Source organism: Alligator mississippiensis, chromosome 3, assembly GCF_030867095.1.
Source record: "Alligator mississippiensis isolate rAllMis1 chromosome 3, rAllMis1, whole genome shotgun sequence".
Lineage (NCBI taxonomy): Eukaryota > Metazoa > Chordata > Crocodylia > Alligatoridae > Alligator > Alligator mississippiensis.
The window spans coordinates 98,054,206-98,081,286 of record NC_081826.1 but is presented as its reverse complement, the minus strand read 5'-3'; the positions used below and the strand labels follow the sequence as shown (position 1 = coordinate 98,081,286).

General features: G+C 44.6%; 2 protein-coding genes and 1 non-coding gene across 5 annotated transcripts in view; all 3 read right to left on the bottom strand.

Annotated features, from left to right (window-relative positions):
* Positions 1-27,081, bottom strand: part of CEP192 (centrosomal protein 192) — a 104,482-nt gene that overhangs the window by 27,280 nt on the left and 50,121 nt on the right. For all 3 annotated transcript variants that reach the window (XM_014606683.2, XM_019490582.1, XM_019490581.2), the window contains exons 23-33: positions 25,817-25,942; positions 25,392-25,526; positions 24,412-24,475; positions 18,667-18,806; positions 16,785-16,877; positions 13,993-14,111; positions 10,622-10,798; positions 9,375-9,465; positions 8,719-8,895; positions 5,723-5,983; positions 5,391-5,512 (exon numbers count right to left, since the gene is read on the bottom strand). In XM_014606683.2, coding sequence (XP_014462169.1) covers positions 5,391-5,512; positions 5,723-5,983; positions 8,719-8,895; positions 9,375-9,465; positions 10,622-10,798; positions 13,993-14,111; positions 16,785-16,877; positions 18,667-18,806; positions 24,412-24,475; positions 25,392-25,526; positions 25,817-25,942 — 1,505 coding nt within the window. The remainder of the gene's footprint in view (positions 1-5,390; positions 5,513-5,722; positions 5,984-8,718; positions 8,896-9,374; positions 9,466-10,621; positions 10,799-13,992; positions 14,112-16,784; positions 16,878-18,666; positions 18,807-24,411; positions 24,476-25,391; positions 25,527-25,816; positions 25,943-27,081) is intronic.
* LOC132249741 (U6 spliceosomal RNA) lies at positions 1,907-2,009 on the bottom strand. Its single transcript, XR_009461293.1, has one exon. It is a non-coding gene; the product is annotated as a U6 spliceosomal RNA (small nuclear RNA).
* LOC132249346 (tubulin alpha-1B chain-like) lies at positions 2,158-3,773 on the bottom strand. Its single transcript, XM_059724259.1, has one exon. The coding sequence runs from the start codon at positions 3,720-3,722 to the stop codon at positions 2,334-2,336; it is 1,389 nt and encodes a 462-aa protein (XP_059580242.1). The 5' UTR covers positions 3,723-3,773; the 3' UTR covers positions 2,158-2,333.

The window sequence follows — 27,081 nt, the reverse complement described above, 5'->3', positions numbered from 1 at the left end:
ACTGGTGCTTTATGATTTCAGTTATGACATTGAAAAGTTAAATCAATATTAGCAAAAACTTTTATAACATGACTACAGCACGGTCTGTGGACTGATTACTTACCTCAAATATATCAGAACAAAAATGAACCTACTTACTGGTTTATTTTGGATGCAAAAATAACTGAAATGAAGCTGTCCTGGCACAGCTGATCCACCTCATTAAGCGAAACATTGCTCACAGTCTATTTCCACCCTAAGAACTACACCTTTGGACCACGATCCCACTATCTCACATACAGGAACATTAAACCAAACCCACATAGGTCGTTTTAGAAGAAAAAGCAGCACCTTATTCTCATTTTACCAATTAAGCCCTGAAAAAGCCTTTCAAAATGACAGACAAGATTTCATAAACAGACACTAGGGCTGGAAGGGACCTCGGAAGATCGAGCCCAGTCCCCTGCCCCAGGGACAGGAAGTCAGCTAGGGCATGGACATAAGGAAAAACTTGTTTACTGTCTGAGCCCCCAAGATCTGGAAAAAAAGATGGAGGTCACCATTTTCAAGTAAAGAAAAATAAAGTATTGCTTGTTGGCTAACAAGCCAACTAAATCTTCTTCACCATGCTCCAGTATCCTGAAACTGAATAAATCCCCTGGAGTTCTAGTTACCACTCATATAGGTTATGACCTTTGAATATGATTGTTTTCTATTTTTTCATCCTTGTCAGCACAAAAAACCCCCAGAAAAACAAAAAGACTCTTGCAGACAGTTGGCAGCAAACTGTCACACAAGAGGAGAATCTACAAATTCTCGCCTCAAAACAATGCTTATGGTTAGGGCCTGGTTTAAAATTGCAGGCCTAACTTGCAGAGCAGTGGCTCCTTCAATCTTGGGAGTTCCCCTGCACACTCCCTCAGAAGGACCCTGCCACTCACCACTTGTTCCTGATGGCCAGGACGCAAAAGCCACCATTTTAAATATGCCAGATTTAAAACCACAGTTTTCACTTTCCAGCCACCAGGAACAAACTGCGAAACCAATAGGGCCCCTCCTCAAATCATCAATGGGGAAGAGGTGGGGCACGTGGTGGGGCGGACTCCAAGATGAAAGGTAACACCATGCCGTGAGCTGGGCCACGATTTAAACCAGGCCCTACTTATGGAGTAGTTCTAAATCATTTAAAATAGCCCCGATTTAAGAAAGAAAGACTTTTGACTTTTAAGAGACCTTTATTCCCCGGAGGGTGATGACTCGGAGCCAGTCAAAAGCATGTACAAGGACGCCCGAAGCTCTGGGCCTCATGTACAAGGCCTGGGCTCGTGGCCTGCAAGGCCTGCCCGTACACGCTAGACAAAAAAAAAACCACCAACACAACGAACATAAGGACTATTTACAGTATTTACAGTTCTGCCAGCAGGGACACCCATGGAGGCCTCCGGGGTCGACTCGCACGAGCAAAAGTCCAGGGCCTCGGCCCGCTCGACGCGTCTCTGCGGCTTGAGCAGCCGGTGGCATCACAGAGCGAGGATCAGGCGTCCCGCCTCGACCCGGCACAGCACCCCCTCGAGGGCCCAGCGCTCCTCAAAGGCGGGCACCGTCCGCCGGAGGACAGCGTGCTCAAACTCGAGCGAGAGGCGGGCCCGCACCAGCAGGCGGAAGAGCTGCAGGGCGTCGACCATCCCGGTGCCGCTGAGCTGGTTTCGCCGGCTCTTCAGGGTGGCCATCTTGGCCTGGCCCAGCAGGAAGTTGGCCAGGCTGACCGTGGCCCGCTCGGCCGCCCGGTATGGAAAGGAGTGGACGTAAGCGTCTTCGGAGAGGTCTCGGCCCAGTACCCGAAGCAGTGCGCCCAGGGCGGCAAAGAGAGGCTGCAGCCGGGGGCAGTCAAGGAAGGCGTGGAAAATGTCCTCGTCCAGCACCCCCAAAAAATATGGAACGCTTCACGAATTTGCGTGTCATCCTTGCGCAGGGGCCATGCTAATCTTCTCTGTATCGTTCCAATTTTAGTATATGTGCTGCCGAAGCGAAAGAAAGAAAGAAAGAAAGAAAGAAAGAAAGAAAGAAAGAAAGAAAGAAAGAAAGAAAGAAAGAAAGAAAGAAAGAAAGAAAGAAAGAAAGAAAGAAAGAAAGAAAGAAAGAAAGAAAGAAAGAAAGAAAGAAAGAAAGAAAGAAAGATTTTTTTGATTTTTTAAGCCATTTATTCACAGACATGAGGATACAGACACATGGAAACCAACATGATCACACTGGAACAGTGAGACGACCTAGTCAGCGTGCCGCGCCCCTTGTGCGCTGCAGCGGGCCAGCGCAGCACTACACAGCGCCTCCCCCCAGGAACAAGCAAGCTAGTGTCATAAGCTAAGACTCTGGAAGTGGGGTGCGCCGCAGAGATCTAGGGACTGATCTATTCCTCCCCCTTCCACTGAATCCACCCCCACCTCCTCGTAATCCTTCTCCAGGGCAGCCATGTCCTCGCGTGCCTCTGAGAACTCCCCCTCCTCCATGCCCTCGCCCACGTACCAGTGCACAAACGCGTGCTTAGCGTACATCAGGTCGAACTTGTGGTCCAGGCGTGCCCAGGCCTCAGCGATGGCCGTGGTGTTGCTCAGCATGCACACAGCACGCTGCACCTTGGCCAGGTCACCACCAGGCACCACTGTCGGGGGCTGGTAGTTGATGCCCACCTTGAACCCAGTTGGGCACCAGTCCACAAACTGGATGCTGCGCTTGGTCTTGATGGTGGCAATGGCAGCGTTGACATCCTTGGGCACCACATCGCCACGGTACAGCAGGCAGCAGGCCATGTACTTGCCGTGGCGGGGGTCGCATTTCACCATCTGGTTGGCTGGCTCGAAGCAAGCGTTGGTGATCTCGGCTACAGACAGCTGCTCGTGGTAGGCCTTCTCGGCAGAGATGACAGGGGCGTAGGTGGCCAGGGGGAAGTGGATGCGGGGGTAGGGCACCAGGTTGGTCTGGAACTCCGTCAGGTCCACATTGAGGGCCCCGTCAAAGCGCAGCGAGGCGGTGATGGATGACACGATCTGGCTAATGAGGCGGTTCAGGTTGGTGTAGGTGGGGCGCTCGATGTCCAGGTTGCGGCGGCAGATGTCGTAGATGGCCTCGTTGTCCACCATAAAGGCGCAGTCCGAGTGCTCCAGCGTGGTGTGGGTGGTCAGGATGGAGTTGTAGGGCTCCACCACAGCTGTGGAAACCTGCGGGGCCGGGTAGATGGAGAACTCCAGCTTGGACTTCTTGCCGTAGTCCACAGACAGGCGCTCCATCAGCAGGGAGGTGAAGCCGGAGCCGGTGCCTCCCCCGAAGCTGTGGAAGACCAGGAAGCCCTGGAGCCCGGTGCACTGGTCAGCCAGCTTGCGGATGCGGTCCAGCACCAGGTCAATGATTTCCTTGCCAATGGTGTAGTGCCCGCGGGCATAGTTGTTGGCAGCATCCTCCTTGCCTGTAATCAGCTGCTCAGGGTGGAAGAGCTGGCGGTAGGTGCCAGTGCGCACTTCATCTATAACGGTGGGCTCCAGGTCCACAAAGACGGCCCTAGGCACGTGCTTGCCGGCTCCAGTCTCGCTGAAGAAGGTGTTGAAGGAGTCGTCACCCCCACCAATGGTCTTGTCACTGGGCATCTGCCCATCAGGCTGGATGCCATGCTCCAGGCAGTACAGCTCCCAGCAGGCATTGCCGATCTGGACGCCAGCCTGGCCCACGTGGATGGAGATGCACTCACGCATGCTGCCGGCCCCAGGGTCGTTACTTCTCCCGACAAGCAAAGAGTCGACAGAGACAGACAGACAGACAGACAGACAGACAGACAGACAGACAGACAGACAGACAGACAGACTTTTAAGAGACCTTTATTCCCCGGAGGGTGATGACTCGGAGCCAGTAAAGACCATGTACAAGTACGCCCGAAGCTCTGGGCCTCATGGACAAGGCCTGGGCTCATGGCCTGCAAGGCCTGCCCGTACACTCTCTAGACAAAAAAAAACAACACAACGAATATTAGGACTATTTACAGTATTTATAGTTTTGCCAGCAGAGACACCCATGGAGGCCTCCGGGGTCGACCCGCATGAGCAAAAGTCCAGGGCCTCGGCCCGCTTGACGCGTCTGTGCGGCTTGAGCAGCCGGTGGCATCACAGTACAAGGATCAGGTGTCCCGCCTCGATCCGGCACAGCACCCCCTCAAGGGCCCAGTGCTCCTCAAAGGCGGGCACCGTCCGCCAGAGGACAGCGTGCTCAAACTCGAGCGAGAGGCGGGCCCGCACCAAAGAAAGAAAGAAATAACTGAAATCTAGCATTATTTATTTATTTGTTTAGAGCTGCATGTTTAATCCCGATAAATGCTGTTACTTTCTACCCAGGTTAGTCACTGGAATTAGAAATTCACCGTTACCTAGCCACTTAATAGGCCGCCTTATCAAAACTAAATCTCAATATTAGCTTTAATCTGTTGCTTTCCCAAATTTATGTAGAGCTGGTATACCTAATACACTAGTAACTAATTAGTAACTGGCACATTCAGTGTCTATTTTAGACATCTGCCCTCTTCCCATAACAGGTCCCTCAACTGGAACACTTGATATGAAGGAAAGTTAGTTTTCTGAATCAAGTCATTCTTTTGAGGAACAATGTGAATTCCATAAGCTCTAAAGGGCTTGTATAATGATGCAAAATGATCACCCTATCCTGATCACTTCCCTTAAGTCTATACTTACACTGATGGCACATATTTAATGAAATCTTGAGCTGACTGATCATTTTTAAGAATACATGTAAAACTGCCTGATTGTTCTTAACATTTACTATTTTCCAACTTCAAAATGTCATGAATTTAGATCAAGTTCCATATGTGTTCATTATATGTCAGTTCATTAAAGGCAGAGGGGGCTGGTTCATTTTTATTACAGTTCATAATTTACTTGACAGTCTGTACAACTGATTAATGAATACTTTCTTTCAAGTTTAGGAACTTCATTATCCTAGTAATTTTTGCTTATAAAAGACAAATGCACAGGCAGGCAAATATACAACTTCTTGCTGCTTTATATGCTTATGGGGGGAAAAGGGAAAAGATCTCCCCCTGAAGGCATTTCACAAAAAAACCCCAAACCCAACACACTTCTACATACTTCCCCTCAGGCTCTTGCTCTCTCTCTATATATATATTTACATTTATTAAGGAAGTTGAATGTCTTCTGATACTATGATCACTTCCGTTTAGTACATGCTAGAAGATCTGAGGCTCCATGATTTGAGAGTATAAGTTATTTTCCAGTTCTCTTACAACGATCTACAAATTACTGTAGGAGTCATACTAGCATTACTTTACACCTTCCTTTCAACACGGATTCTTTTTAATAAGAATGTCTATTTCTGAGAAATAAATTAAATTTTACCTGTGATACTGTTGTCTGGAAACTTCATCTCCACAGAAAAGACATATTGTAGCTAACAATGATGTACCTGTTTTATTAAATATTTCTTCCCATTCAACAGGATTCCATGTTATTGTAACTACCTGTTTGAAAGAAAGTTTCACTTCTTAGTTTCTCCAAAATTGTATAAAAATCACCACAGTGATGTTAACATTCTGAATTTTGTAACTTGATTCAGAATTTACAAAATTCAATTGAAGAACTTGCATGCATTTTTACAGATCACATACACTAGCTGAAGATACCAACTTTGTTTAAATTAGCAGAACTCCTGTGAAATTGTGTGCACTTACCTCTTGTGTTTTTTCCTTAAGTACAAACTTCTCAGGAAATACACTTATCGTTTTTAGATCCATAAGGGCTCTAGTCTTCAGATCCGAAAAGCACAGTGTTCTAACATAAGCAGCTCGAGAACCTGTATTTCTTACGCGAAAAGAAACCTTTTTTAATTTGCCAGGCAATAATCCGTTCAGTTTTATCACGTAACAATCTGATACTTTTCTGACATCTTCCAAAATTACATTGCTTGTTCCTCCGTATCCACACAAAGGTATCTGAAAATAAAGATGTACATTCACTTTAATGTTAAGTCTCTTCTGAAATATTTTTATGCAGATAATGCACATTAATTAAAAATGCAAAAGCCTAAACTGAACATGCTTTATATCTGGTAAACTGAAAAGAGACCATGTCAGATGATTAAAATAAATATCTGTTTATTCTGGGTAGGGACAGACTCAACGTTTGAAACACTTCAAAAAGACAGTTGCCTTGTTGCAGAGCCAACTGTCAGCAAGCATTCTCTTGTGTGCTCTACATCCACTGTTCCAGAGACTATGATAGGTACAGGGACTCTAGTCTCCCAGTTATGGGGGTAGTGGGGAGGCCTCAAGAGAGTAAAGGGGAGTGGTTGCTGACCGTCTGACCCACTCATCCCCACCCTCCCTTCATGGGGGAGAAGGGGGAATGGAAGCAAAGCACTATGGGACACTGAAGAACCAAGCTCTCCCCTACTGCACCCTGTAGAATGCATATATGTAACAGGAAGCACTTCCAGATGGTAGTTTTCTACATGGTTATTTTTGGAGCGTTTCAAAGGGCATGTCCATCTGGCTGCTTGCCCTCTGAAGAGCTTCAAAGGTGTTGAAGGCACCTTAGAATGTCTGCCCACACCCTCACACTCCTTAACATCCCATTAACACTTACTTAGCCAGCCTACCAACAGGAAAAGAAAGTCTAGGGTTCAAACACCTCCCAGTTGTGAACTAGACCTGTGCTTGTCCTGGCTTGTAAAAAGCCAGCCAGAGGATACTGGGAATCTTAATAACAGAGGTTGGTCAATGCCTCCCTGTGAAGGGATAGGATACTAGACAAAGTCTGCAACTGTCCAGTGCCTACTGAAAAAACAAATATCTTGAGATTGATTCCCCAGCCGCTACCACCCTATATCCAATTTCCCCTCTTTGGGAAGGTTATTGAATCATTGGCTGCCTGACCAAGTGTATCTGGGTACCATCCAGTTCCAGGAAGCCTGTCTGGCTTTTGTTCTGGATAGAGTACAGAGAAGGAGCTTGTGGCCTTGGTCAATTAACTTTGCCTGGAGATGTGCAGAAGAAAATTGCAACCTGCTGATGCTATTCTATCAGTGGGTCTGTCCTGTTAGCCTCAAGGTACCCTAACAATAGACTCAAGGAATCCCTCAGAAAATGCCACCTGACTTTTCACTTATTTTTTTGACCAAGAAAAAACAACAGAGCAATTCTTCTGCTGCAAAGAACTCAAAAAGACTACAACAGGTCAGAAAATCTCTGGGTTTATCTTCTGAATGTTTGCACGCCTAACAGTGTAAACATTTTGTGGCATCCCTAAAAGGATCTCAGGGCACCACAGGATGCCCAAGCACCGCAGTTGAGAATCACTATATTAGGCCTTTTATCATTTCAATTGACCATGAAGTGTAGATAATGTTTAAGTGACCTTGTGAGCATTCACAACTGATCCCACTCTTTCCTAGTGGGTAGTGATTGGCAAGTGCTCATCCGCCCCTCAGGACCTTTCCTACGGGGTCCCTGAGGGTTCCATCTTGTCACTACCAATTCAATGTGCATCTGTGACCCCTGGGCAATACTGTGTGAAGATCTGAAGTGCCACAAGTATGCTGATGACACCCAGCTTTCTCTCCTTCTCATGCAACCCAGGCTCTGTAGTCTCTGTCTTTACCCAATGCCTGCCTACAGTTGGAGACTGGATGTGGGTGATCCAATTGAAGATGAATATAGACAAGAGAGGGTGATGGTGGGGAGCAGACTTGACGACTTGGGGGAAGGAAGGAGAAATAGGGATACACATTACTGATAGGATTCAGCCTGACAAAAATCATAGGTAAGTAGAGCGTTAAGGAATTTCCAGAGGTCATCTAATTCAACCCCCTGCCTTAGCATCATCCTGATCCAAACCATCCTATGCAAATTCATAATCTAACTCTTAGTAAAACTACGGTCAGCCATGACATAACACTAACCTGCCACACAGATAAAACAAGGGGAGCATAGCAGCCAACATCTTGCTTCTGTAAAAGGTTGTTAATACATGCTCAAGAGATCTCAGGTAGAGGGCCATGCCCCCCGCTACAGAGGAAGCCAAAATCCCTGACAGTCCATATCAATCTAACCATGAGGTAAAATCCTTCCGGACCCCAAATATAGGGATCAGAATGGACCACCTCCCAGTAGCTTTCAGGTCACAATTCAATATATGCTGGTCTTAATCTATAAAGTCATAACTAGCCAGAGTCCTACAAATCTAATGGAGCAGAAGGCAGTCCCTTATAATCTCTAGGGCATCAAGAACAAACTCCTGTAAGTATCATTTGCACAACAAATTCACTTGACCAAAATCTTTTGTAAATTATTCTCAGTTTTGCTCCTCAGCTGCAGGACTTGGCCTCCTTGAGGGCCATCAAAGTGCGAGCTTTGGCTATCTTTCAGAAACAGTATAAGAACTTATTTGAGCAGGCTTTTAACAGGTGGGCTAAGCTCTGAGTATTCCTTGGAGAACTGATTTATTATTGGCTTATTATTTTTTCTATTTTTACGTCTTTGTTATTGTAAGCCACCCTGAGCCTTTTTGAGGAGGGTGGCATAGAAGTCAAATAAATTTAAAAAATTTAAACATGACAGAAAGCAAAAAATCTATTTCTCTTTTCCTTTAGGACAAGTAATCTTTTAATGCTGAAAAGCTAGACAGCTCTAGTTTAAGTAAATATTTAAAAATCAAAATCAGAACTTACACTAAACTTAAACCCTGGTTGTGACTGAATCCCCAGCTGTTTGATTTCAAGCTTTGCCAACATGTACGTTACACGACTAGGTGCAAACATCAAGTAAATATTAGCATCTTCTTTTGGACGGATTTTGAGTTCCCGAGTACTGGTCAACCGCTCTTCTGTACCAAATGTACTTTGCAGCTATAAGTACAAATACAAGTTAATAAATGCAAGACAAATACAAAAAAAGTCTTCTAATAAAATCAAATACACCACTAATAATCTTGATTCAGTTCATTCAACTCAATTTTATGAAATTTACCACTATTTCAAAGTCAGGGTGAAAAAATAGTTTTGAGGTTACTGTCACAAACAACTGGCAGAAACTAGTTTTTACTGTTCTCAGTGAAACAGGCAGTGCCTAGTTTCAAAGGACTAAACCTTCTGAAATGCACACTGATCATCTGTCTATTCCTTTACTATGAGTTTTGAAATTTTACTGTTTGCACTGTACCCAATATCTGATCTCCATATTTAAGACTTATGTAACAAAAGCACTTTTAGATTAAAATCTGAAAGGACACTATTTTAGGCAGATAAATACATTAACATTTACTAAAATAAAGGCATCAATTTTACAGATTCTCTGAACAACATTAAATAGAATTTGTCAATCTAACCTGAAAGCAGTCTTGATCCTGACCACTTATCAACAATCGTAGATGCTGAGATGTAGATGGAGAATTATTTCTTAGAGTTAATTTCTGTAGACTGAAAAGCATTTAAGATTGTTTAATTATCTATATAGCAATCTATCAACTTAAATATCCATTTTATTCATGGCAAAGAATGGTCAATTTTTGGGAGAAACCAGTGGGTGGAAGGTAGAAAGTAGGAAATCGCAGATTTTGAAAAATACTTACCATTACAGAACCTAAAAACTCTGGAATTAAGGTCTTAAATGCAGTGCCCTCAGGCCCTATTTATCCTGATCTTTTGTGTAGTAACAGAAAAGAAAAATACTTGTACAAAAAACTACTTCTGGTACAATGAAGACTAGCTATCACTTAACTTGATGTTGCTAATTTGAAATCTGAACACTTAAGCTAAATTCTCAAAAGATTAATTCTGCCAGTAAAACAGACTTCTCAGAATTACATACTATCATTTTAACATATGACCTTAATTAATAAACTTTATCAAGACTGATGAATGAGCAAGAGGGACTTAGGCTATGGATACACATACCAATACATTTGGAGTCATTTCAAAAGGGCAGCAGCTGTTACATTCCAATTGCTAATTGTCTGGACAAGCCAGGAACGATACAAAAGCAGCAAAACCACTCCAGCTTTAAACATAGCTTCATTCAGTGCCAAATCTGAAGTGTATGCCTGTGTGTGTACACACACGCACATAAATACCCACCCACAATCACACACACACCCAAAATGTACATTATATTTTATTTTTAAGACAGAAATTTTTAGTTGCTAAGGAATTCGTTTAGGAAAAACCAAATTAAATACATTACATGCACTAGACGAGAGAGTGAACCAACCAATTCAAATAAACTTTTAATTAAAATCAAGTTGGTGTAAATTTCTTAAGGCCTGCTTCAGCCTACTAAGCAGCTAACATATCCATGTAATTTGATTTTTTTTTTCATAGATTTGTGCTACATCCTACAAGTGATGTTGTAGGCTGAAGAAGCATCCTGCACATGCTCTAGCGTATGATAAAAATTACAATTTTAGCATATTCACTCTCCATTATCACTTGTATATTTTGGGCCATGTCTACCTTACATTTAAATTCAAATTGCAAGTCTAAATACAAGCATTGTACAACTGCATTAACAAAACAAGCGTAGGGCAAATATTCTAAACAGGACAAAGATATGAAGGACTGTAATACTGGTACTTACTCTGCTCGTCCAAGTGCAACCCCTCCCCATGCCACAAACTGCTTGTTGGAGAGAATAGGTGGGATGTCTGAGCAAGAAGGAGCTGTTGCCAAAGTCTTGTTTCTCATGATTTCCACCTCACCTTTTACCACCACTTCATACTGTGGCCCAGATGGCAACACAAGAATTTCCAAAATGCTATAAAAAAAATCTAAATTAGACTATAAAGTTGAGACTACATCATGCAAAAAACCTACTGGGTGATGTGCTGCAGATAGACAGAGCAGGTGGAACCACTTATTCACTTCCCATTTACAGATCGTTTTCAGTTGCTTTTAAATTCAAGAAACATCTAATATTTGGACTGAAATTTTCTGAATATATTTGCCTCAGGTTCATTCTTGGAGCATTTTAACTGGAAATAATTAAGCTGTTTTACAGGAAGCAGCAAAAGCAAAAGGTTAAAATTCTGACAACCTGTTTAAAAGGCTGTAAGTAGCAGGAACTTCACCTTTAGTAAAAGGTGGCCTGTATATCAGGGACATGCCTTTTCATCCCTCTGAAAACACTGCCAAATTTGGCCTAGTAGTAAGTTCTGAAAAACTGTGGTTGATCTGTAATGATTCCTCAAAAGCTCTTTTTACAGACAAAAAGCTTTAACTTGGGGTTCAGACCAAGAGCAGGAAGCCACTCACTTCCCTCTTGATGATGTCCCACCCTGCCTTGCTGGACCTAAACAGAAGTTTGGAAAAAGCAGCTCTAGCCAAATAAAGACCTAGGCATTGCAGAAGCAAGGGTAGAAGACTGGAATAAAGAACCAATTAAAAAAAAAAAAAAAAGAAGGAAATTGGGATTGAGAAGTCCTAAGGAAGGGTAAAGGAAGGAAGTAAAGTAGTGGGGAAAGAGGGTAGGAGGCAGATCAAGTGAGGAGCTGAGAAAGGACGGAGTGACTATGCAAGGAAGTCTGGATGGAGTGAAACAAAAATCTACTGGGCAAAGAAACTGAGAAAAGCAAGAGAGAGTAGGACTAGTTAGATCAGTAAGGGCCAACTTCTTTGGCAGGCATCCCACTCAAATCCCCTTCCCCTGTCTAATCTGTTGCACTGGTTTCTGCCGCCTGCCCTATTTGCTGCTGTCTTATCTGTCCCCTCACTGATCCACCATGTGCCACAGGGAGGCTGCTTATGCTACTTGTGACACAGGTGCTGCAGACTGGTGACCCTAACCTAGAGTTGGATGGGGCAGTTCAAAATTCGGAAGCAGGTCAAGGCTATGAAAAAGTAGGCAAAGGTATCGGACTGTAAACAGCTCAGAGCATAGAAAGAAATTTAAGATTCCCAAATCTCACTACTCCTCTGTGACCAGCAAATATCTGGGAAATATTTGCAAAGTGTCCTATTTGCCTCTGAAGCAGGTACACAGAAGACGGCTGTTTATTTGCTTTCAGTCACTCCAATAACTGAAGTGACTCAAGAGCTGTGAAAGTTCTCACCTTGTCAACGACCTATACGGATATCATTGTGAGGGAATGCGTGTCAATTTGTCTTTTTAAAACATCAGAACACACACTAAATCTACATGATAAAGTATCTTAAACCACAAACTCAGGCTCTTAAAAGTTCAAAAATACCAGATTTAAGGTTGTATGCAACTTAAAGATGGGACTTATTTGAGTAAAAATGTTGAAGGGTCACATGAACTAAAATGTGTTGTGAGGACACTTTAGTACTTAGAAAATGTATAAAGTACTTAAATTTTAAAAAGTCAGATGTGTCAATTTGAACAAGACTCCTGTAACACTTAAGTGTTCCCTCTGATGACCTCTCTACACATGCAGATAAAGGCACAACAGGAATTAATGCATGATCTACACAATCGCACCTCCTGCTATGCCACACATGCATGACAGGGGTGGTGACTATAGAACTGAGAATCAAATCCCAGCATGCCTCATTGCCGGTGCAGGGTGAGCCCAGGATTGGGCTCTCCCTGCACTGACAACAAGCAAACTCCAACAGCCGGGAGCCCCATCAGCTGACCTGGGATCCCAGCTGCAAGGGTGCCCCAGAGGTCCCTGGGACAGGAACACCATGACTGACATGGTACCCCAGCTGGGGGGGTGCTCCACACACCCCTGTGACTGGTACACTGTATCAGCTGCAGTCTCCCAGCCATAGGGGGGCCCCCACAGCTGGGAGCCCTGTCAGCTGTTGGAAGCAAGTGCTCTCACAGCTGAGCCAGCATCAGCTGGGAGCTCCCAGGCCTGGAGGTGCACATGGGCCACACCAGCTTGTAATTCTGATCAGCTGACAGGGCTCCCAGCCACACATTCAGTTAATGGCATGACAGGAAGCAGCTGCAAAGTTACTACGCATACTTTGTGGAATAACTTTGTAGCTTATTCCACTTTTTATCACACTATTAACTGAGTGAACAGCTGGCCAGGTGACTACTTAAGGCATGATTAACTGGTTAATCCCACCTTAAATGTAACATGTAGATGGGGTCTAAGAAATGTAGCCAAATTTTAGGTTTGTATGTGGCAGTCGGTTTTTCTTAAGAACCACTTAACCCTTACAGGTAATGTACAATAAAGGCCAGAAGAGAATGTTATTCAAATGGCATAGAAATGAACAGTTTCTGGAATGCGGAACAATCAAGTTCAGAAAATGGTCTGAAAAAATGATTGGACACAAAGGGTCCTACTGGATCCAAAGGAAATTTACATAAAATAATGTTAGTATATGTAGACCAGAGGGGAGTCACGGGAGCAAGGCATTTTTGCAGATGTAAAACTGGTGATATTTTGTTTCACAGGCCTGTTGTAAAGGAAACCTTTAGGAAGAGGGCAGATATGACGAATGCTATGAAAAAACCCCATGAACAATCCCATCTTCTGAGCATGGTTTGAACAACGTCCAGTAAAGATATGGGCCAACACACTTAATGAACTAGTGAGCACTATTTTCTGCAGATGATGGTTTAGGGTTTAATACAATCCAAGAAGAAAAAGACTGTTTTCCACGAATATTGAAGAGCACAAAGAGATCTGTCTTCAGAAAACAGATACAATGGTAGGAAGAATCTTACTTGCCTCCCAACCCTGCTTTTCTAGACTGCTAGACCCATCAAGCGTGCCAAATCTTTTTAAACTCTAGGCAAGCTAAATTAGGAATAAAGGAGATTTCCAAGAACTAAGATACCTGAAATGCTGGTGTAGCTTGGCAAGAACAACATGCTTTGCATTACATGGGAAAAGGTCTGCACACAAGAAGATTTGAAAAATTAACACTTTTCTGTAGTTAATGCCCTTACACCCGTTCACCACCCCAGGCTAAAAATAATCTATACAATTTATGCTAAATAGGCTGGCAAACAGGTTATAACATTACCTTTCTCCATTGCCTTTTAAACTTGTTGGAGAAAATGTGACTACTATTTCTTGTTCTTCTCCAGGCTTAAGGAACAGATCCTCAGGTTGGACACAAAAGCAGTTATCCTGATTTGAAGTCTGAAAAATGGAAAATTTGTTTTACATGCATTTTGTAGGCGTAAACAAAGACTCTTAGCCTGTTATCAACTGATTGGTTCTCTCTTTTAAGATATACACTCGAGCAAGCTCACAAAAGGGTCCCTACACTTCCTCAAAATTCTGTACCAGATAAATAGTTCAAACAGAAGCCTTTTGTTTTCAGATTAAATTTAAGCTTCTGAAATGGCTGCATCTTAAAAATTAACTATGCTAAGAACACAAAACTGAAGCAGCCAATACAGATATGCCCAAAGGACAATGACAGAATGAAGGGGGTAGGACAGCACTCCAGAAAAAAAGTGTCGTGTAAGTTTTTGGATGCAAGCATTTGGGATGAAAGCAAGTCAATATTATCTCTTGCTAAATTGCTAATTTTAATGCAAGTATCCATGACTATTCATTGAGCACATACTGTTCTAAAGCAGGAGTATCTATTATTTAGAACAAAATATATTTTTGTAAACAGCTATTTTGAAGTACCAACATTTTTTCTCCTGAAAGAGAAAACAAGAGTTCAATCTTTTTGGGATAAATACAAACCAACATGACTATTACTAAAGTAACATGTTTTAAAAGAAAGGAAGAGCAGAAATCATTTAACTGGTTTTTAATGGACGGGTAGCAAGCTTAAGAATGAGGACAGCTCTCAAGTAGGAAAAGTGTTTAGCCACTAGACTAGAGAGACAGAGATTTTTCTTAAGTAACTCAAAAACAAGGGGTGATGGAAATAAACTCACTCAAGGTCCTACATTACCCAATAACAGTGTGATAGGAAGTAAAACGAGAAGATTTAAAAGGTCAAGATTAAGATATACTGTTATTATAGAAAAGTTGGGATGCTTGATTTTCAAAGATCAAGCTCTCATGGAAATACAGCAATTATCAAAACTCCTGTATAAACTGAAAAAGTTAATGTAATACTAGAAACAGGTTTTAGAAAGCAATATTTCATATTAGTTAATACTTGCTGCTGAGTCATGTTGCCAGGTTCAGCATTGGAATGCTCATCTTGGGACTTAAGGAAGAGTTAGGTTTAGTAGTATTTTTATGATGCCTTTCTGTAACTTCAGCTATGAACCAGAATACTTACCAGCTTTAATTTAACAAACATAACATCTGATTTATAGGATTATCCTTTTGTAATACATGGTTAGCCAGTATTCAGGACCTTGCTAGGCTTGCCCTTGCTATCACTAATATCTAAGCTTTGATGCTGTTTTATACTTAGCATAATCTTGCTTAATTACAAAATATGTATATGAATTAAGGAGAAAAGAACCCAGCAAATTATTTCCTTACTCAACCCAACTCAAGTCTGCCACTTCAGCAACTAGCTGAAAACCTGATGTCTCTACTGCCTCTCAGATTCAAGCTAACTCCCCCTGCACAAATCATTCTCCTCAGCCCATGTTAACAATATGGGCAACCGCACAGTCCTTATGGCTTAGCTCTAGCCTGTCACAGGGTAGCCTCACAGACTTCCTATTGACACTAGCAGATGTGATACTCAAGAAAAAGAGTTATCTTCATATCCAAGGCAGTGTCGGGCAGTAGGGAATTGCTTGGCTCAGGAAGTCTTTCCTCGCAATCCTTGTTTGTTGTCTCTGCTTCCCTGGGGCAAACCCCCAACAAAGCAAACAAACAAGTAGAATGGGGTCTTTTCCCAAACCCCCCAAAAGTGCTCAGGCTGGGCTTTGCCGCTGCTAGCCTGCCCTCCTCCTTCTCTCTCTTGTTCCTCCAGCAACTCAGTATCTCAATTTCCAGCTTGCCTTTAAGTCTTTTGCAAATCCCTGGGAGAGGCAATCCTGGCATGGTGCTCGGAGCTCATCCAAAAGCTGACCTGCTTGCCCTCTACCTCTTAGCTACCCTCTCTTTGAACCCTGGGAGCTTTTAACTCCCATGGAACCAGTCAATTATGTTTCTCAGTTGGCCCAGTCCACTGTAGCAGGCTTGCAATTACTTGCATACTGCCTACACGGCAGCCCTGTGGGCATGCAGACTGCTATAGGCAGTCTATACAGGGACTCTTCAGGAAAGTTACAGAAAATTAAACTACAAATGTTAAAAGTTTTAAAGTGGGTGTTTCAACTAGGAGTAAAAAAGTAGCTATTCAATACTACCTCACAAAATTAAGTCAAAGTATAGTTCAGGGTAATCAACCCCTGGCCCACAGGCCATATAATTTAACCCGCAGGGCTCCCAAGGGTCTGTAAACTTGGCGACAGGGAAGTGATAGCAGCATTATTTGCTATTCCTCTGCTTGCAGTTTTCTAGGTGGGGCATGCAGGCAGCATGGGGCCTCATCTGGGCCCACACTACTCATCTGGCCCGTGGGGCCAAAAGCTTGAGCACTACTGATATAGCTATAACTACCTTGCATAAAAACTCTGGAAATTTTTGGGGGTAGCAAAAGGAGGAGAGAGAATGCTGTAATCTTCCTCTTGTAATCACAGTTTTCAAGATTACTTCCATCAAAACAGCCAGGATGCTTACTTTAAAAGAAAGATTTTTCTGAGCACTACGGTCCCAAAGAAGGAGAGCCAGACTGGAAGGTTAAACGGGATCCTTAAGGCCACCTCCAGCTTTGACACAGTATGTGCAGCACAGAAGCAATGTTTCCAAGATTACTAAACTAGTAAGAAGCTATCTTACCTTAATTTTTAAATAGACTTCAATATTTCCAGCATTCTTTAAAGGCAGTTGCTGTTTAGCTGAGGAACCCACACTAGCTGACAAACATATAGTCTGGAAAAAAAAAAAAAGTACTTCCACTTTATAGCAAAGAAAATGCAGTAAACGCAAAGACTGAAGAGAAATCTACTGTATTTGTTCACATTCTACATGCACATCCTCCCATTGCCCATCAAGCCTTTGTAACTGGGATATGCAATTTAAGCACGGAAGCTGTTTTTTCTTCACTGGAATCGAAGCATAGAAACACTATGCTCTAATGACTGCCAAAATGCCACCTCCTTCTCTGGCCCAGCTACCAGAAGGTTAAGCCCTCTTACAAACACTATGGAACTTTTAGTAGCTATTTGTTGAACACTGTAGCTTGTGCCTGAAACAGCAACTGAGCTGGCTCAGGGCAAACAAGCTGCTTCATGCAGCTTCCTGCCATGCCACATGTAGTATCTTGATGAGGCTTGTGGTGTGGAAACACTTATTTACAGGAACTTGCATAAATAACTATTTACAGTAAAGAATTAATATGTCCTGCTACTTTCCTTGCAAGGGTCTAGGGCAGGCTTGTCCTGTATGTGGCCCACCAAGCCATTTTATCTGGCCCGCAGCGGTGGCAGTGCCGCCACTGTGGAGCGTGGGGCCACCGCAGCAGCGGAGAGCGGGGCCGCCACTGCATGGCAGCAGCGCAGAGTGCGGAGCTGCCGCGGAGCGTGGGGCTGCAGCAGCAGTGCACGGAGCTGCTGCCGTGGCGCGCAGGGCCACAGAAAGGCAGGCATGGCCAGCCTGTGGGCCCCAGCCGGCAGGGAGGGGAGCTGCTTACCCCCGGGGGAGCGGCCCCGCGCAGGAGGGAAAGCAGCAGCCGCTGGCACTGCCGGCCAGCGCCTGCCTCATCACCCGCCAGCTTCAAGCCAGCCCCGCTGCTCTGCCCTGCCCGGCCCCACAGCAAGGCTGCGCCTGCTCCCCTGGCCAGTCTCCCCCCGGGCACTGCGGCTCTCCAGGCCCGGTCATGAGGCCCCGAGGGGGCCGCTTCTCATGTGCTGCTGGGGATGGGAGGAGGAGCCCAGCTGAGTCTATACCGGCCAGCAGAAGCGGCAGCGGAGCCGTGTGCTGCTCAGGACGGGACGAGCCTGCACCAGTCAGTCCCGAGTAGCACATGGCTCCGCCGCCGCTTCTGCTGGCAGACCTGGACAGCCTCGTCCCATCCCCAGCAACACATAGGAAGCTGACTTCAGCTGCATGCTGCTTTTCCTGGCTGGTGCCGACCCAGTTCTGCCCAGGCAGGTCCTGCAGCACCACATCAACCCGGGCATAGCACCAGCAGGACGGGCAAGCCCCAGGTTAACCCCGGCCTGGCCCCGTGGCTTCTCAGCACCAGGTCAACCCAGTTGTAGCCAAGTGGTTCCTGCAGCACCATGTCAACCCAGGCATGCATGCCATGTCAACCCGTGCAACTTAATTGGTGTCAAAGGTCACGTGACATCACTTCCTGATATGATACCACTTCCTGTGACATCTCTGAATATGGCTGGCCGGCCCACTGGGTGATAAAAAGTTCGTGATCCGGCCCCACATTCAAAAAGGTTGGACACCCCTGGTCTAGGGGCTAACCTTGTTGCTGTCCTGATACACCAGGAAGTTCCTGCTACCTCACTCAGACTATCTCATGAGATGTCACACTCCCTGGACACTGTTTCTTGGAGGACTTACTCGGTCACACAATTAGCCATGACTCGGAAAAATAATGTTCTCCTACACTGCCTTCCAAAGACACGGTACGTCTTTCTTGGACATGCATGGATTGAGAGAAGATGCAGTACACTAAAAGCTTACTTTTCTTGTAGAAGAATACCTGCAAGTCTTGTGGTGCATGTATCCTGGCTGTTCCAGCTCTTGCTCGGAGGGGAATGCTTTTTATCACATTAGTAGGCCCCAGACTATCAACCTCCACATCAACTCTTGCTACAAATTCATCTGCTGGACCCAAAGAATCTAAAGGCAAAGTAAACAAAAAATTCAACGGTGATTCAAAATTATTTGAGTATGACATCTGTGCTTGTTGTTCGCTGTGATACATCCCAACTCCAGATAAGGCCTGGTATACCTCTGACACACATTTGCAGGGTGCTCTTGCACCTTTAAGGGTTCCCTTCAGCTACAAGCCCCTAATTGCCATCTGAAACTTGACCACTGAAGACGACCACTGAAGACGACGAAGGCGGCTTCGGCAGTGGTGTCTCGAGGCAGGCTTCGGCTTCCTGGACAATGACCCGCACATCACGACGAGGGACATGCTCAGCTGGGATGGGCTTCACCTGTCCCCCAAAGGTAAGCGTGTGTTTTCTACTAGGTTGGCGGATCTCCTCCGGCGGGCTTTAAACTAGGCTCGTCGGGGGGAGGGGAGTACGAGGGCAGGGGAAGCTGTGGACCACCAAACCATGTGGCACCCACAAGAACAGCCCAGCCTGAAGAAGGAGAACATTGGGAACCTGAAAGCCATGGGGAGGCCAGCACTACAGAACAGGTAAGAAACAAGAAGGTAAGAAACAATGGGCCCCATGGGACTGGGAGCGGGGGGGCAGCAAAGGCACCAGTCGCAGGGCTCAAGTGCCTATATACTAATGCTAGGAGCATGGGGAACAAGCAGGATGAACTAGCGCTCCTGCTTGCACTAAACACCTATGACTTAGTGGGGCTAACAGAGACCTGGTGGGATTCATCCCATGACTGGGCGGTACATTTTGAGGGCTATAGATTGTATAGAAAGGACAGGTTGGGGAAGAAAGGGGGGGGGGGGGGGGTTGCACTTTATGTCAGTGAGCAATATACATCAACCCTCATCAAAACAGAAACCGAGGTTGTGGAAGTAGAAGGATTGTGGGTTAGGCTACATGGGGGGCAAGGAGAAAGGGATTTGGTGGTAGGGGTCTGCTACAGACCCCCACACCAAGGGGAAGAAATAGATGCAGGGCTTCTGAGGCAACTCTCGGAGACCATAAAAGCTAAAGAGGCGGTAGTCATGGGGGACCTAAACTACCCGGACATCTGCTGGGAGACGCAGACAGCAAGGTCCCATCGCTCACGCAGGTTTCTAACCTGTGTACAGGACCTCCACCTGACACAGGAGGTGCATGGTCCCACTACGGGGAATGCCATACTGGATCTGGTATTGGCAACGGGAGATGACATGATAGGGGACCTCCAGATCGGTAGCCATTTGGGAGACAGTGATCACCTTATATTAGAATTCAACATAAGACGGCGAGTGGGTAAGGTAACTAGTAGGGTGAAAGTGCTAGACTTTAGGAAAGCTGATCTCAATGCACTCAGGCGATTAGTCAAGGAAGCACTGCAGAGTAGGAGTTTTGATGGGATGGGAGCCCAAGAAGGGTGGCTGTGCCTAAAGGAAACAATCCTTCGGGCACAAAGCATGACAATCCCTGAGCGAGGCAAAAGAGGGAAAGGGGCCAGGAGGCTTCCATGGCTGACCAGAGAAATCCAGAGCAGCCTAAGGGCCAAAAGGGGAGCACATAAAAAGTGGAAACAGGGTGAGATCACTAAAGATGAATATACCTCCTCTGCTTGTGCTTGTAGGGAGGCAGTTAGGTGGGCCAAGGCTACCATGGAGCTGAGGATGGCAACCCAAGTAAAGGACAACAAGAAATTGTTTTTTAGATATATTGGGAGTAAAAGGAAGGCCCAGGGAGGAATAGGACCGCTGCTAAATGGGCAGAAACAATTGGTGACAGACAGGGGGGACAAGGCTGAACTCCTCAACGAGTTCTTTGCCTCGGTGTTCCTAAGCGAGGGACACGACAAGTCTCTCACTGGGGTTGTAGAGAGGCAGCAGCAAGGCGCCAGACTTCCATACGTAGATCCTGAGGTGGTGCAGAGTCACTTGGAAGAACTGGATGCCTTTAAGTCGGCAGGCCCGGATGGGCTCCATCCAAGGGTGCTGAAGGCACTGGCCGACATCATTGCAGAGCCACTGGCGGGAATATTCGAACGCTCGTGGCGCACGGGCCAAATCCCAGAAGACTGGAAAAGGGCTAACGTGGTCCCCATTTTCAAAAAGGGGAGGAAGGAGGACCCGGGCAATTATAGGCGGGTCAGTCTCACCTCCATCCTTGGTAAAGTCTTTGAAAAAATTATCAAGGCTCACATTTGTGAGAGCCCGGCAGGGCAAATTATGCTGAGGGGAAACCAGCATAGGTTTGTGGCGGGCAGATCGTGCCTGACCAACCTAGTCTCTTTCTATGACCAGGTTATGAAACGCCTGGACACAGGAGGAGGGGTGGATGTCATATACTTAGACTTCAGGAAGGCCTTCGATACGGTATCCCACCCCATACTGGTGAACAAGTTAAGAGGCTGTGATGTGGATGACTGCACGGTCCGGTGGGTGGCAAATTGGCTAGAGGGTCGCACCCAAAGAGTCGTGGTAGATGGGTCGGTCTCGACCTGGAAGGGTGTGGGCAGTGGGGTCTCGCAGGGCTCGGTCCTTGGACCGATACTCTTTAATGTCTCCATCAGCAACTTGGACGAGGGAGTGAAATGTACTCTGTCCAAGTTTGCAGACGACACAAAGCTATGGGGAGAAGTGGACACGCCGGAGGGCAGGGAACAGCTGCAGGCAGACCTGGATAGGTTGCACAAGTGGGCAGAAAACAACAGGATGCAGTTCAACAAGGAGAAATGCAAAGTGCTGCACCTAGGGAGGAAAAATGTCCAGCACACCTACAGCCTAGGGAATGACCTGCTGGGTGGCACGGAGGTGGAAAGGGATCTTGGAGTCTTAGTGGACTCCAAGATGAACATGAGCCGGCAGTGTGACGAAGCCATCAGAAAAGCCAATGGCACTTTATCGTGCATCAGCAGATGCATGACGAATAGGTCCAGGGAGGTGATACTTCCCTTCTATAGGGCGTTGGTCAGACCGCAGTTGGAGTACTGCGTGCAATTCTGGGCGCCACACTTCAAGAAGGATGCGGATAACCTGGAGAGGGTCCAGAGAAGGGCAACTCGTATGGTCAAGGGCCTGCAGACCAAGCCCTACGAGGAGAGACTAGAGAAACTGGACCTTTTCAGCCTCCGCAAGAGAAGGTTGAGAGGCGACCTTGTGGCTGCCTTTAAGTTCATCACAGCGGCACAGAAGGGAATTGGTGAGGATTTATTCACCAAGGCGCCCCCGGGGGTTACAAGAAACAATGGCCACAAGCTAGCAGAGAGCAGATTTAGACTGGACATTAGGAAGAACTTCTTCACAGTTCGAGTGGCCAAGGTCTGGAACGGGCTCCCAAGGGAGGTGGTGCTCTCCCCTACCCTGGGGGTCTTCAAGAGGAGGTTAGACGAGTATCTAGCTGGGGTCATCTAGACCCAGCACTCTTTCCTGCTTATGCAGGGGGTCGGACTTGATGATCTATTGAGGTCCCTTCCGACCCTAACAACTATGAAACTATGACCTGAGATGCTCCAAAGGTCACTTCCCACAGCTTTACTAGTCTCAGCTAGGTATTGTTAGGTCATAACAGAAATTTTGCCATCTAAAAGAATCACAGTCTTGTCTAGTAACCCGCTCAGAAAAGATAAATGTCCCCAACCTTGAAAGGGGCCTGCCAGTATGGTCAAATACTCTGAGATCACAGTTAACACTGACAGTAAGTGTTATAAAAGACAACAGAAATACTTTTTACAAAAACGAGCAAACATAAGAACTCAAACAAACAGTAACTATATGCCAAGATACAGGCAGAGATATAAGAATGAACACACAAAAGAAAATATCAGAACAATAATCTGATCTTATTCTACATCTTAAACCCAAGCTGCAGTTTTACCCAGCTCAACAGGTTAGAGAGCAGCTCCTACATCTCTTATCACCCAGAACACACAGCCCACTGGCCAAGGGACTCTAGCTTTCCTATGCCCAAAAAAGTAGAGGAAGACTTGCCCTCCCATAAAGGCTTAAGTATAGTTACTTATCTGGTCATTTCCACATATTATTCACTGGATTCTTGAGGAGCCTATGCTATGCATATATCTTCTTGCCCTCCCCTCATTCCCAACTGCACCCAAAAGGTGCATATTTATCAGCCTAGAATTCTTTTCTGATTTAATTCCACAAGGAGAATACTTGCATTCTTTCAGATATATCCCAAGATACTGTTTCTCACTTAATTTTCTCCACTGAGAAATGTTCATCCTTTAATAGCCTGCCTAGCCAGATGTTATTCTTACAGATTTCTTTTAAAATGTAAATAATTTTTTATCTGGAAGGGTCTTCCTCATGCCTCAAGCCTCATAATGGTCTGCAACCAACAACCCTTTTTGATGAGTAACACACGGATGCTAATTCTCAGGGCCCCTCTATACCCGCAGGTAAAGGTGTAATGGGATCGAATACATGATCCACACAAACTTGCCTCCTGTCATGCCACATGTACACAGTAGAAGACATGATTGTGGGATCATGGATTAGATCCTACTGCACCTTACTGCTAGTGCATGGGGAGCCCAATCCTGGGCAGCAACAAGCAGCAGCCAGAAGCAAGCTCCCACAGCCAGGAGCCCCCTCAGCTGAGGGGCTCCCAGCTGTGTGGGTGCCCACTTACCCCTGCAGCTGTGAGATCACAGCCATGCCCAATGGCTTCTGGAACCTAGATGAGTCCTGGTACTGGTGAGGTACACTGCTGGGATCTGAAGTCAGCAGCTGTTGGGGCTGAGAGTCCCTTTAGTTGTGGCATGGTGCACCCCTGTGGCTGGGAACTCCATCAGCTGAAAGGGGGGACCCTGCTACATGTGCAAATTAAAGCTGAATAGCAACCAGCTATGGTATATGCATTTTCTAAGTCTAACTTTATAGCTGTCTGGACCTTTTTATGATGAGACAGGTACATTGCATGCGTAGCTGTTTCCAGTTAATTGTGCAATTAACCACCTAACTGCATAATACATGTAATGTGTAGAGAGGGCCTCAGTGATTACTTCTTTCAAGAGTGAATAAGTGAGGAATGCTTAAGTTAATCACTGCTCTAGTAACCAGCATTGGGTAAAGCATAAAAACTGCATCAAAATTACAATCGTTTCTATGCACTGCGATATTTGTACAAGAATATATAGCTAAATACAGCTTAACACCATCTATCTGCAGAGACAACACATGTTCAGTAAGTCTCAAAGAACATGTGTATGACCATCTTATGAACACCTCCAAATTTTGTGGGGTTTATGACATTCAGTATTTCATTTTGGCAGCAGCTGTTCAATGATCATAATAAAAGCTGAGGGAAATTCATATGTCCTGCAATGAACAGCCACATTCTGAAACCTAGTACATAAGAAAAACATACTTATCAACACATTTAGATTGTGAAGCATTCACACTAAGGTATCAGAGAGAATGGAAATATTTTTATATTTTCCCCAATAGTCAGGGAATAGACTGATCTATAAAACACCAAGATGGATCATTCATAAACTAAGACATAATAGAAGCCACAATTAAAATGTTTCATTTAATTCATAACTTATCCCTTGAGTCTTAAAGCAAACTTTAAACAGCAAATTTTCTATACAAAAGAGAGTCAAACTGTTATACCTGAACAAGAGATGTGTTTCTTTGGTGCATGGAACAGAACCCAGACTACTAAAGTTTCAGGATCCTGAAAAAAAAAAAAAGTCACATTTTTAATGGACACACAGAAAATTAACTTAATTGGAAAACAATCTTGTAGCAAGTACCAAACACGGAGCATTACAAGTTTCTTAAGGCAAGGATTTCTTAGGGCAATATATTTTATTGGACCAACTATGATGTTGGGATATAGTTAAACAAGCTTTTGAATGCAAGACATTTTTTGCCAGGTCTCTAATCACAGAAAGCTAGGCACAGGATCTTCCTGAGATGAGCGACCTGATGAAGAACATCTTGCATTTGAAAGCTTGTCTAACTTTTTCCCAGCTATGTAGTTGACCCAATAATCACCCTAAGAAATCCTTGTCTTTCACATAATTTCTGGACCACCATGGCTATAGCAACACTCTTCAACTACAAGTTTCTTTAGATCATTTTGAAAATGCACTTTATAATAAAATACTTTTTGGCTATTATGAAACACTACAGCTACAAATATTCTTCCTTAGATATAAGTGAGCCAATATTTTTAGAAACCACCTGGATTTACTTTATTATACTATTAAGCATAAGAGGAAATGGAATAATGAAGTCAAAATTCAAAATAATCTTGTACTCATTTTTAACTAAAAAATTCCATAAGCTGCTGGAATTTTCTAATATTTAAAACGAAATAACAGCTAAAAAAACTGCCTATCCTCTTCATCTACTTATAACATACTGACAGCTCAATTACTAGCTAGTCACTCAGCTATCTGGGGTGCAGGAAGGAGGAAGAATGGGATTGAGTGGGGGGTGGGGGGGGTTTAATTTTGTTTTTGCAAACAATACAATTTCCTTATAATTTTCTATAAATAATTACTGTGAATTCAGTTATTGGGAAACAGAATTTTTTTTAGGACAATACTGGAAGAACTAAGTTTTATAACATATAGACTACTTACTTGACCATTGCAATTCGCATGCATCACATGGTTTACAACTGATGGAGCTGCAACTGGAAAGAATGCACCAGTTTGGAATGAACATCCATTAACTGGTTCCTTGGAAAATGTGAAGCAACGCCAGGCTACTGCATTCTGTCAATAAAATGTAATTAAAAAAAACAAAACAAAAACTATAAACACCATATTTTTCTTACCAGCAAGGCTGATAAGAGACATTTAGAAATACAAGTAAAGTTCTACTAATCCTATGTAGTAAAAGTCAAGTTAAAATTACTAGTTCAAGATTTTTATGTTTTGAAGAATATTCCTAAATATCTGAGCATCCATAAGAATTTAAATACGTCTTCATCAAAACTTCATCGTTACCAACAGATTTACTGTTACAGAGAAGTCATTGTTAATATATATAAACTGATACTTACTGCATTAATAATAAGTCTGATTGGCACAGAAGCCTGGGTCTTGTTGATCAGTTTTAGTGGAAGAGACTTCCAGCTGTCACAGGTCAAGTCACCAAAATCTAGACCATCAGTTTTTCCTGTTTCCACCTGATGACAGATAGAAATAAACAATGCTTTACAAGAAGTTATTTCAAATCGTGACTGCGTACGCATGTTCAAGTGATCTAGGAAAATTCTCTTAGGTTTGTTTTCCCAGTGGAAAACAAACTGACCCAGAGACCCGGAACAGATGTCTGAATGCCAACTCGCTGCACAGCCAGGCAACCCCTGTGCACAGATTTCAGCTTGCTCTGCAGGTTCCCAGTCTGCCTAGTGACAGTTGGCAGTAATGCAAAGACTATCCCCGATTGGCTCCCTGGACCCATGGGAGAAAGGAGCAAAGCACACTGGGATGCTGGAGGACTGCTGCAGCTTCCCAAGAGAAACTCTCCTGGGAGTCATTTAACCCTGGCTGTTCCTGGATTATTTCTCTTTTGGAGCAGCCATTCTTGCTCTGGAGAAAAATCCTGAATGTCCATACAAACTATATGGTTTCTACTAGGAGAGTTGCTGCTTTCCCATAGTAAACTAAATTATCCGTAACCTGCATCTTTCCATATGGGATCAGGAGTCTCCAGATGATTCTAGACATCCCCCAATTCTGCAGTCTCCTTACCATTACGCAGGAAAAATAAGATGACTTTGACATTAAACATACAATATTGTCCTTGTTATCTGATCTATTATAAGGTGCAGACAGAAGTGACAAATTTTCACCTGATCTGGCCACAAAAAGCAGTTATAGCTGTGACCAAACACAAGCATAGAGTTTCAAACAGATTAAAAAATGGCCAATTGGGTGAAAATCTGACCCCTCATTGCATGAAGTATCAGATAAAGATGTAACAAAATGTAACGTCTTTTGTAACTTGTGCCTGTGGAGCTCCCAGACTGTCGCTGTTTTCAGAATGGGAGTGGGGAAAGGGAGCAGAGGGAGTTCAGTCTGGGGATTTTTCAACACACCCTGGAGGGTGCGGCGAGTATATTATAGCCCCCTCCCCAGGGTGGGGAGCTCCAATTCACCCACCCCACCCTTCAGCACCAGTTGGGGAGCCCCAAGAATGAGCTCCCTCCACAGCCTTTCCCCCTCTCATTCTGAAACCAGCGAACATTGGCCATTGCTATGGTAACCTAGCTGCAGGCTCCCAGTTGCTGTTAGACTCCCCTCTCCCCTGGAATCAACAGTA

Bases quoted from the DNA above. Each gene is read 5' to 3' on its own strand.
- LOC132249346 (XM_059724259.1), bottom strand. From the start codon at position 3,722: ATGCGTGAGTGCATCTCCATCCACGTGGGCCAGGCTGGCGTCCAGATC.